The sequence below is a fragment of the Scatophagus argus genome, chromosome 4, assembly GCF_020382885.2.
Source record: "Scatophagus argus isolate fScaArg1 chromosome 4, fScaArg1.pri, whole genome shotgun sequence".
Taxonomy (NCBI): Eukaryota; Metazoa; Chordata; class Actinopteri; family Scatophagidae; genus Scatophagus; species Scatophagus argus.
Genome location: NC_058496.1, coordinates 1,404,186 through 1,416,415, shown reverse-complemented (window position 1 = coordinate 1,416,415; position 12,230 = coordinate 1,404,186). Strand labels below are relative to the sequence as shown.

At 45.7% G+C, this 12,230-nt stretch overlaps 2 protein-coding genes across 2 annotated transcripts; one reads left to right on the top strand and one right to left on the bottom strand.

The window, feature by feature from the left end:
• The first annotated feature begins 455 nt into the window (after positions 1-455).
• LOC124057964 (progonadoliberin-1-like) lies at positions 456-1,080 on the top strand. The gene is made up of 3 exons (XM_046386696.1): positions 456-642; positions 820-921; positions 998-1,080. The coding sequence occupies exons 1-3, from the start codon at positions 505-507 to the stop codon at positions 1,043-1,045; spliced, it is 288 nt and encodes a 95-aa protein (XP_046242652.1). The 5' UTR covers positions 456-504; the 3' UTR covers positions 1,046-1,080.
• A 6,485-nt stretch (positions 1,081-7,565) lies between these two features.
• npy8br (neuropeptide Y receptor Y8b) lies at positions 7,566-11,892 on the bottom strand. Its single transcript, XM_046386692.1, has 3 exons — positions 11,617-11,892; positions 11,188-11,264; positions 7,566-9,873 (listed from the first exon to the last, which is right to left on the bottom strand). The coding sequence occupies exon 3, from the start codon at positions 9,736-9,738 to the stop codon at positions 8,635-8,637; it is 1,104 nt and encodes a 367-aa protein (XP_046242648.1). The 5' UTR covers positions 9,739-9,873; positions 11,188-11,264; positions 11,617-11,892; the 3' UTR covers positions 7,566-8,634.
• Positions 11,893-12,230: the final 338 nt, after the last annotated feature.

The window sequence follows — 12,230 nt, the reverse complement described above, 5'->3', positions numbered from 1 at the left end:
TCAGAATCATTAAAACAAAATTCCAGCAACAAGCTCTAATACCTTGCAAAGATTCAAGGCTAACAGCTGGAAAAGCTCCAACATTAAAAAGTGCCTGGTAAGAACAAACGTCCTGTTGGATGATTTCACACGGTTCACCTTCTGTAGAATCTGTAGGTGTTTGCAGTCTAACTTGCTCTTTTGGGCAGAAATCACACATCAGGTGTAATCTTTTAAACAGCTCTGCAGGTCACCACTAAGTGTTGCTTAATCCCACTTTGTGAGCCCCTGCAGTGAAGACTTGGGCTGAGAGGGAAGCAGCCGGGGCTTATATAAACCCTGGAAAACAGTTGGCAGCACGACTCACAGACGAGAACGCAGCAGAGAAGCCTGCCCGCACTGAAGGTAAAACGTCCTGTAAAATCTGTCCTGAAGGGCTCAGAGCTGAAGTGAATCTAAAGGAAGGTTTTCAGGGGTCGGTGATGTGGTTCTGTGTGCGGTCTGAAGGTTTTTGTCCCCCTCAGAATGGCTGCGTGGAGCCTGGCGCTGAGGCTGCTGCTGCTGGGGACGCTGCTGTCCCAGGGCTGCTGTCAGCACTGGTCTTACGGACTGAGCCCAGGAGGGAAGAGGGACCTGGACGGCCTTTCAGACTCACTGGGAAACGTGAGCACCGTCAGCCTCGTGGCTCCGCAGTGAACAGTTATTCATGATTCAGATATGTGTGATTATTTACACCTGAAGGAGGGTGTGAACAACATGTTTTCAGATTGTTCCTTTAATTTGATGATGTTGTTTAGACAGTTTTGTGGACACAAACTGCCTGTGATTTCTTTCCTTCAGCAGATAGATGAGGGCTTTCCACACGTGGAGACGCCCTGCAGTGTCCTGGGCTGTGCAGAGGACGCGTCCCTCCCCAGAATGTACAGGATGAAAGGATTCCTAGTGAGTTTTCCTCTTGATGCTTTACTCACTTGGGTTCACTTCATTCTCACAGATTTAATCTCTGGTTGTCTTGTAGGACCGAGTCGCCGACAGGGACGCTGGACGCAGAACGTATAAGAAATGATGACTCTTTGATTCTACAATAAATTACAATGTTAGCATATCAGAAGTTTGTGGTTACTGTGTCACGTTTACTGCTCTGTTCACCTTAATGTTGTGGAGGATTTAAACCCGCAAACCTCCTGACGGCCAAAAACAACAAAACATCCACCTTGAAGTTTCCACTCCTTCATCGACCTAAACATTAACTGTGTAGAAGCTAAACGGCTATATTCTCCATGCAGTCGAGCTGCAGTTTGCATCCACAGTGACTGACAGAAACCTTCGTTACCTGGTGCACAACAACAACCACCTGAACCTCAGCACCACCAAACCTGTGAACTTGTGGTGGGCTACAAAGCTTCACATCTGGACGTTACTGCAGAGAAGCTACAGACTCTGAAACATGGAGGCTCCTGATCTCTACAGTCAGCACAGTTTGAAGGTGGACACCTGAGATCAGAGTCACCAGTTCAGTCTGTGAGCACATGTGGAATCTGGTCCCAGTGTGCCGTTCAGTTCCTCAGTTCTGCTGCTGAATGTCGACATGATGTGAAGCAGTGAAGCTGACCTTTGAATCACTTAATCATTTTATCCTGGTCGGACATTTGGATAAAATTTATCATCATTTATCATAAAATTTTCATCAGTTCATCTTTGAGCTCGAGTGGACATTTGTGCCAAGTTTAAAGGAACTCCCTCGACCAGCTCCTGAGATGTTCACGGGCGAACGGAAAACAAGCTCCTCGGTTTAAGATTCCGGTAACTCACCTTGACCTTGAGAAGCTCTTGAGGGGGAACTGCTGCACAGGCACCTGTTCCTTCAGGCTTCACTGTTCTCCACCTGTGTTCAGGTGATTTCTACAGCAAACACAGCAGAAGAAACATGATGAGGGTTTCTCATGTGACCAAAGCAAAACACTCAACACTTTGTCATCTGTCTGAAGTCTGAACAACTTAAAGAAATATTTTCATTTTCATTTTAAAACAATGTTCCACATCAAACTGATGGTCTGGAAGGACCAGCTTACAACTCAGAAATAAAAAAAAAATCTCATTTACATTCAGTGAATGCAGAATCCTCTGCAGATTGAATACTTGTGAATAAAGTATTCAGACCCTGATGTATTTTACATCAGGGTCTGAATACTTCTCCCACCACTTGTCATGTCCAACACCAACCAACAGAGTGAGTGTGTAGGTTACTTACAGGAGACATTTAGCAGAAGACATTTTGAAGTTACACAGATGAAATTAACGATGGCTCTGATCCATTAACCACGCCAGTGAGCCTGGAACAAGCTCAGCGAAATGGAACGCACCTGTAATCAATGTTATTGATTACACCTGTGCTTGATGACATGTTGATGACAAATGATCTGAGGCTCAGCATTAAGCCAGCAGGTGGCGCCAGAAAACAACAAAACATCCTCCTTGAAGTTACCACTGTGTCATTGTTGTATTGTATTTTAATGTCTGTCTGATTCATAAAACAATCTGACATAAAACATACATTTTGTAGAGGCTACACACTCTCTCTGCTGCTGACATGTCACTTAACATCGACAGTATCCTGTCAATACTATAATTTACTGTACTTTACTGTGTTTGTTCTCCATGAGAACATGTGTCTGAAGCCAATTTATTGTGTTGTAATAGCTTGCTCGGCTTGTTTCACGTACACTCCACAATCTCCTTCGGATTATGAAAGTGCTTGTTCACGGCTGGATGGACAACATGAAAATTATTTGATCAGGTGTGTGTTTGCCAATAGTGTATGGAATTTAAACAAAGTGAATAACAAATCGAAGTTAATTTATCATGGAGATGTGACAGCGATACAACAGCCTGTAATATCCTGCTGACAGGCGAACGCCGTGGTCACGCTCTTATCTTCAGTGGAAAGTGTGTTTTCCAGAGTCAGTCAATCTGTCTGTCACTCTGCTGTTACTCAGCAAACACATGGGACTTCCGCGGGTTTCATGGTTTCACCGTGTTGATGAGATTGAAACGACTTTTGTTGACGCTGTATGGGTCAAGTATTGTCCTTCAATGAAAGTGATTTGATAAGGGATAAATATATGAAAAAGGACATAAAATATTTACTCAAGATCAATAACAGTGGACAGTAACTCTCAGTGCCCATCTGCCCTCCTTTTTGAAAAGACCGCATATCAGAAACACTTGAGCGAGGAACAGCATTTACATTTTTTAAAAGTGGAAACATCAAAGCAGCCCCAATTATTAAAGAATATTTAGAGAAGAGTAGAGTGGCCTGATGGTTTGTAACACTGCTGTAATCATGCAAATACCCGTTGGAAACACAGACCCTGCTGAGCCTGTAGTCCCACAGCTGCAAAGTCTACCAGGTTACCTCTAATTAGTCTCACTAAGACCCGTCTGAAACTGACTGAACTAATGAAAGAGGACATGAGGCCGGGATCTCAGTGTTGATGGAAGCCTAAATAAGTCTAAATAAATGTTCATGTGTGTTTAACGCAGCCTCGTCAACCTGTGAGGATGAATCAACAATGAGCCTTTTTAACGACAGACAATCTGACTTATCGTATCAGGGAAAGCAGGTGTAGCTAATTACATTTAAGGAACAACCCCACATTTCTGGGAAATGTGCTTCGAGATCGAGATTTGCACAAGTAGACTGATACGTCTACTACGTCACTACGTCTACGTCAGCTGGTGGTAACCCAGGTCCTTGGATAAAGCCAGGCTAACCCTTCCTATGCTAAGCTAACCAGCTGAAGGCTGTAACTTTATATTTACTACGCAGACCCAGAGCGGTGATGATCCTCTGAAACTCCGTCAACTCTGTCTTCCTTTCCACATCACTGTGTTGTCCGTAGAATAAATATGAAGCTTCTGCTAGCAGCTGATTAGCTGAACTAGCTTTGTACACTAATCTTTTGAAAAAGCTATCTGTTTACCCCATTTTTAGTATTTATGCTAAGCTTAACAGCTTCTGGATGTAGTTTGATATTTTCTGAGAGTGGTATGGATCTTCTCTCACTCTCAGCAACAAAACAAACCAGAATTTTTCTGTACAATAAATATTAAGCTACAGCAGCAGCTGGTTAGCTTAGCTAGCCCTACTTTATCCAGTGAGTAGGACCAAGCTAGGCTAACTGTCTCTATGCTAAGCTAATCATTTGATGGCTTATGGTTACCATACATATGTGAGTGCTGTTGATCTTATTATCTAACTCTAAGCAAAAAAGCAGACAAATGTTCTGTATTTCTCAGAGAGTCAAACCCTTCCTTTCAGCTTGATGCAACAGCTAGCAGCTTATTATTTCCCAGATTTTCTGCTAAACTAACATCTCCTGGCTCCAAACTACTGCTGTACAGACATGAGTGACATCAGCCTTCCCATCTAACATTAGATAAGCTATGTTTTGCATGTTTAACTGTTCCTTTAATAAAGTTCCTATCACTATTAGAGTGACTGCTTCCAATTATGCCACCTTGGTGTTCTTAGTAAAACGGACGCATACTGTATGTGTTATCAATTAATGTTGTGCCTCACTCCTTCGTGCTCGAGCGAACCATCTGACTGGGCTGGTTCCATTGGAACTGCTTCGCCCTGGTGTAGCTCCCCTGTCAGTGTTTAATAAAGTGCCTTTAATAGCTCTGTGCTCTGTGTCAGCTTGAAGGAAACCCATTGAAATCCCTGAGAAAACTGTAACCAGGCAACTAAAGCAGGCTGTAGTCTACCTCTTTCTCTTCTGACCAAAGAAAATGGAAGGTCAGATGCAGAGGCCACATCCTAAATTATCAGGGCACGGTAAGAGAGCTGAAAGAATTTCTTTGTCTTCTGTTGTAAAAAATCTTTCTAGCCAGCTACACTTACTTTCTAATCTCATTTCCTTTTTGTGAAGCCTGCACACGCATGCAACAAAACCAATCCTGAGGAAAAACTGGCCGACACCAATCAGGGGGTTGCTATTCCCGGCTGTCAAGTCTGCTTGTATTATGCAAGACAAAACTGCTGTGTGTGTGTGTGTGTGTGTGTGTGTGTTATTAATACTACAGAAGACACAGAGGAAATAGAGGCCTAGAAATATCTTGCAGTATATCCTGGATATTTCTGCAGGACTGTTTTGCCTTGAATTCATCTCTCAGAGCGTACGTAACCCAGTACTGACGCAGCCTTCACGCTGTTATGATATCCAAACTAATGAACAGACAAAAGCGCAAAACAAACCGCACCTCGCAGATCTGATGAATCAGGAAGCACCTCATCTGAACCATTAGGGCAATTCAGCAGAAAGATAAGAGAACGAGGAAATATTGACGGAGATGATCTGTGTGTTTGACCCTTGAATGAGCTACCTGTCTGTTTTCGACGTGTCCTACAGATGTTCGTACATGTATAACACCACGATTAAGATTCCAGAGGCGGCGGCCCGACTCCCTCTGACATTTTCATCTGCCAAACAAAACGATTACTTCCTTCTCATGAGGGATCAAAGGAGCAATTGGGGCTTTGTCTGACATCACTGTCTACCCACCTTGTAACATGTCTATATTGTGAGTATGGAAGTATGGATCCTACTCTCCTGCATGCATCTTTTAACATTTTGCAGCCTCCTGCTCTTTAAAAGAGAATTATTCACACACCGAAGGACGACTTTCTTCCACAAAGCAGCAGGAAACCAATAACACGAAAAATCAGTGAAACAGGATGAGTTATGACTTATTCTTACAGTAGTGAGGCAGGCAGAAAATGTGACCACAGGGAATTTAAATGTTCAGAACAACAGCTTGGGGAATATTCTGGCCAACTACGAGGTTCATGTTGTTCCTGTGATTCCTGTGCTTATATGAGAATCTCTCTAAATTAAAATGCAGAGAGCCAAGATGCAAATCTTTCTGGAACGGCTCCACAGACAAGGAGAGTCTGGTCCTGTGTACTCATCAAGCGTTTGTCTCTGGCTGAGCTTCATTTCCTAGTGCAGTAATGTGCCCACAGCCCCTTAACGCTCTAAAGCGGCACCATTTAAGTTCCACTCATCATCGAGTGTCGCGCTGGCGTACGTCAGCACCTCCGTCATCTCAGGCCTTTCTCCCAAACAAAGTGAACACTGCCACTCCACGCTTTAAAACAAAAGACAGACGAGAAGAAGGAAAACAAAGGAGAAGATGGCCTGTGAAGGGTCGGCCCAGGCCAAGGAACCGGACTTATGTCAACAGGGACCTCTCTGAAGGGCCGAACCGCCGCTGGAGCACAGTGTGGCGTGTTGTCTGAGATGCTGTCGGACTCGTAAACAGCTCTGGCTCTCTGAGAGGTGTAAAACCATGCCCCACTTGACCTCCCGACATTATCGCCACAGCCAAAACGCCGTCGGCAGCAACACCCTCGCCCTCGTCTTCCCTCTTCGTGGGTTTACTTCTTCTCTAACCGAACCCGTGGTCTGAACAGTATGACAGTCTTCCCCCTTCCCCACGCTGTTTAACATCTGAGGCACCAAACACAACGCTGATTTATTCAACGCTACAAGCACATCAAAAATGTGTTGTGATCTCAGACTTCCCCCTGAATAATGCACACACAGAGGCAGCACGCTGAATTTGACCTCGGACAGATTTTAAAACCTTCTCTGTTCAGAAGAGGGATTTTTCCTGTTCCCCACATACTGCAGCCGTGCTGGCTGACTCAAACACATCAGTGCTGTAATCTCTGTGGAATCAGGATCCCACACTGTGTCCTCAAGTGGTGCAGTCTGGTCTCAGTGTGCCATTTTGCCTCTAACAGAAGACTTGGGGCCAATCAATTATGTGTTAAAAGCTGAGAGGCATGTGGACGGCAGAGAGGCATACACTCTGAGTATAACCGACGCGGCGGCGCTCGTGTCACAGTGAGGAAATTCAGTCTAAAGGCGTCGTGTACATGTGCACAAACTGGTGACAGGAAGCAAGACCCAAAAATGGAAAATCTGTGTCCATATGCAAACGATTAAATGTTGGTGATACTACAAAAACTGTTCTTTTATTAACATCTAAACGAATATTTATAAAGAGAACTGAGAATAAATGCTAACGCTTGTAAGTAACATCTTTCGATTCGGTTTGAGATCCCAGGGCTTTTGGGACTTGGATCACGCCAGACAAACTGTATGGAGCCATTTTATGTTTTTCTATTTTAAAACAAGTCCCCAGCTCCTTCGCTTGTTCAGCAGACTGCTGCTGTCTTTCTGTGAAGCTCCAGGAACTTCACCCGGCTTTCCATCAGCACGAGGGGCGAGGAGATAAAGACTGAATTTTCATTTTTGGGTGAACTATTCCTTTAAACCCACCCACAGACGGACGCTCTCAGACTTCAGCTCAAGTTTATTTCATCCATCAAGGAAATGTGGTACAGGCACAGAAAAGACGGTCGTGCTGCAAGTCACAAAAGACTGTTGTGTCCACAAGTCCTATAAATCATATTTTGTGACTATTGGACAAACTGCTGTAAAGTGTGTTGGTTTAACACATGCCCGGGAAGTGAGGCTCGATAAAGATTCAACAAAAAAATGCAGTAACAGACGTTATCATTAAACACAATAGTGTAAATGTTTTAATTCAGTTCAATAGCACAAAGTGACCCACGACAGACATCTGCTATGCTACACGGTGCTCTTCATTCCCCACCACACCATAAACTGTAACTGTGTCACATCTTTTACAGGCTGTACGTGCATTTAGTGACGTTATATACAGCAGCTCTCACAAAGTCCTTTACTGCCACTTTTATTTTGTTTTATGGCACTTGATATATGGTTACTGTATGGCACATTTTATGAGAAAAAAAACATCCCACACCCACAATATACTGAAGCGCAGACCTTGGCACGCAGCATGAAATGTACACAGCTGTTGCCAAGGTTTTCTGTAAAAGATCATTATGTTGTTTGTGGTGACTTCAGGTAATAAGAAACACATTACGAAGATGCCAGTAAATTGACCGAATGAACACCTGGAGCCACATTTAATGTCCTCTCCTTTCAGGTATGTGACGAGCTGCTCTGCTGATAATCATTAACACATCACAGTTCACAGTCCCATAATATTTTCATCAACACTAATGTCATAAAACAGCAAAAAGTGAAAAGCAGCTCCCCAAAGCCTTTCTGTACCTCCTGGTGGCTCTGCTGCTCACAGGTAAACATGTGCAAAGCAAACACTAAACGTCTCTATTTAAATGTGGCTTCTGAGTAGCTTTTGACAGAAAACAGTACAGACGTGTAGCAGATTAAATGCTGTCTCTTTGTTAGCATGTGTCCACAGCACACGGGGAATTTACTACCCACACTACAAAAGTGCTCATGTAAAGTGCCTTCAGTCGCCCAACAACACTTAAACTTGTCCAACCTTTGTACCATCAGTTTGCTATCTGCTTCCTCTTACATGTGAACTCGTATTGAATCGAGGGCACAGCGCCACGCTGGTTAAGTGTCTTCACTGACTCCCTCTGGACTGCTATTGTGAGCTTTATAACTTTGTAAATGTCAACCTTGCTTTTGGACGCAATGAAGCAAGAAAAGATCCAGAGGATGACACAATGAGGACGGAAGAGGCCCCCATAGCTTCTTTGTCTTTGAATGAAAAGGCTTGGATCTAAGTGTTGACGCTGATAGATCCATTGCTCAGGATTGACCCCTTGGTGACCTCGGTGCTGACGGTGGAGAGCGGGACGCTCTCGTACCTCTCTTCCACCCCCCAGCAGCGACATCGCAACAGGGTGGACTTGAGCTGCTTCTGGAAGTTGCTGTTGAGGAACCCGTAGATGATGGGGTTGACGCAGGTGGACGCCATGGCCGTGAGGTGGCAGAACGAGAAGATAATGTCGTGGCCGCAGGACGGGATGGCCTCGTGGTTCCAGTCAAAGACCGTGTTGAAGACGTTGAGGGGGAGCCAGGAGACAGCGAAAGCCACCACGATGGAGATTAACATGACGTTGATCCTCGTGGTGCCCTTGTTTTTCTTCTGAGTGGCGTTCCTGCCGCGCTCCACCATGTCCTTCCTCCTTCTGAGGCGCAGGTAGATGTGCAGGTAGCAGACCATGATGAGGGCGAGAGGAAGGAAATACTGGAAGATGAGCAGCGAGGTGGTGTAAGCGCGCCGTTGCTGGAGCGACGGCCACCTCTCCATGCAAACCAGGTGCTCGCTGACCGGGAAGGGGACACTCAGGTTCTGGAACGGCAAGGTGAGCACACTGTACGAGAGGAAAGGCACCGAGATCAAGCAGGCCACGACCCAGGTGACGGCCACGGCCAAGTAGGACTGGCCCACCACAGGCTTCCATCCCGTCGGGTGGACAATGAGCTGGTAGCGCTCCATGGCGATGAGGACGAGGGAGAAGATGGACACAGTGACTGATATGCACTGGATGAAGGGCGTGAGCTTGCAGAGGGCGTCTCCGAGGATCCAGCGGTCCATCAGCGTGTAGATAATAGTGACCGGCAGGCACACGATGCACATGAGGATGTCGGAGCAGGACAGGTTGGCGATGAAGATGTTGGTGACGTTACGCATCTCCTTTTGCCGTGTGATGACAAACACGAGGCAAGAGTTCCCAATGAGACCCACTGCCATAACCGTGCTGTACGCCACGATGAGAAAAGTGGGGCCGCTGACCGAGAGCGAGCAGTCCTCGGTGATATCCCACGGTATCTCCTTCCACAGGGCCTGGTTGTGATTGGTGTTGTGCTGCAGCTCCATGACGGCTCACTTCAAAGACCGAGAGACTAATTGAACTAATTTGTTGGGTCTCACCTGCTGTGATTACTTCATGAATAATATTATTTTACTGCTCTCCCTCATCCTCAGCCCTTGTCTGCACTCTCCGTGTGCTCCCTGGAAAAAAGAGAAGAAGAAATTTCCGGTTATGAAAAGTTTATTTTTAAAGTTCTGAACTCTTTGAGAGGTGATTGCTTTATTACTCAAATTGAAAAGTAGCTCTGATGAAAGCAAATCTGTGCTGCTCCTGTTAAATGAGGTAGCAGAGACTGATTGTCCGCCCTGAGACGTATTCTAATGGTCCACCTTCACCTTCGCACACACTGGATTCAACACCACAACAGCAGAGGTTTACGAAGGGAGTAATTAATGTTGGCATGCAGATACTGTGAGGCTGCTGCCACGTTTTCCATCTCCTCGAGGACCGGCTATAAGACTAAATGAAGCGCTGATGGCACATCATCAAGACGCCAGAAAAGATCCAAACTTGGTGGCATCGCTATAATGGCATGCTGATTCAAATTTCCATCACAATAAGGGTGATAATGACTGCTCCTTCAGACACAATCACTCCCTCTCACTGTTCGCCCCCCGTTTGACAGCGGGAATTGATTCTGTTTCTGTGTGCAGAGGAGCAGACGCGCCTCGTCGTCACTGAGCATCCACAAAGCTGCTCCGACTCTAATGTGGTCCTCGCCGCCTAAATCAAATGAGCGTACTGGGAAAAAGGCAGAGCAGACGCACATCTGAACATCTGAACATCTGAACGGTGTGTGTGGACGCATGCACCCAGCAGTGAAAACATTACTGATTAACTGAATGTTGGGCCTGCGGCTCAGTTCCCAAGAAATCTGTTTTGGAACGCAGCTAAACTAAAACAAACGTAGAGGATTCACAGGACTAATCAGTTTAAACTGAGGACTCCTGAACGAGGATGAACGCCGACACATTAATTGCTCGTGGCCGCCTCTGCTGTGAGCATGAAATTCCTTTTTATAATGTGCCGCTTCATCAGTGGTGACCACTGACAAAGCCAGAGTGAACACTCGTACCTGCAGCACAGTCTGGGTGTCAGCCTCACACTGCAGCCTTGATGCTCATTATGTGTGGCAGAGTCTGGACACTCAAAGCGACGCTTTCTGTATGCTGTCATTATTCATATTTGATAAGAGACACAGTATCTGCACACCACACGTCCTGCAGAAAAATTAAAAATATACTGTATGGGAGGAAGTGTGAAGTCCCTGCAGAGAGGCCAGCCGGATGAATCACAGTTCACGTGAATTTATCTCTGAACTGATCCGTCTGTGACTTGCAAATACATTTTTAAAATCCATCCTTCACATCATCTCACAAAACAGCCACAAGTCCGGATTCACGCAACACACATGACAGACACGAACACACAGGAAAAGTGCGAGTGGTTCCTACCTTGTGAGTCTGCAGCTTCACCCGGACCCACCGTCTGTCTGCGGCTCCGGACAGGTGGAGCAGACTCCTCCGTCCTCCTGCGGGTGGGAGACCCAGCACACATGTCAGCCTCAAGACCAGCCCGGAAAAAACGGCGCTACTCACACTTTGAATCCACAGACAAGAAGACAAGTGTTCGTGTGTGAAATCTAAAGCTCCTGACTGCACAGGAAACTCGAATTAAAAACTCAACTGCACGTGCCTTCAAAGAGCCGGAAAAGAAATGTCAGAGTGAAATATTACAGACATCACACAGCTTGTCTTAGCACGTCAGCAAGAAAACATAAAGGAAAAATCTAATTTCTTCCTTCCAGGTAAACCTCCTCCATCTGAAAAACAAAGAGCCGTGTTTTAATGAGGCTGTGTGTGAAATCAGCCCTGGTTTCTTACCGAAATGTTCCTCTTTCCTGAGGTCCGAGCCCTGCCTTGCATCAGGTGAGCCCAGCAGAGTTTGAGGTGTAGCAGGAGGTGTAGCAGGAGGTGTAGCAGTGTGTCCAGAGGAGGTGTCCTGCCGGGATCACTGATAGGAGCTCAGATAGCTCTTAAAGCGACCTTATGCCTCAGACTCCGGCTGGGATGTGATTGGGAACATGTTACATAATAAACTCTCCGAGCCTCGCACGCACGCACGCACGCACGCAGGCACGCGCCCACAGAGCGGCCAATGGGGGAACATTAGAGTTTTTTGAAATTTAGTCTGTTTCACAGAGATGTATTTATAGTGACCTTAGATGAAGTCTCCCGGATGTGCTGAGCGTTCACATAATGAGGCGAGTTTCACATGAGAAATCACTGTAATATCGCAGTAATTTAATAATGCTGCGTGTTGGGGCTGAAATGTTTAAAATTCCTATAGGGCTCGCGTGGCCGCGGCACGATGCCTGTAAACTCTATTGTACCGTGTTCCTGTGTCCACGCGGGGAACATTATCAAACGGAGACTGCAGTGTGAGTGTGATAAACACAAACAATGCTGCTCAGAGGAATTCAGACTCTGATTTTTTA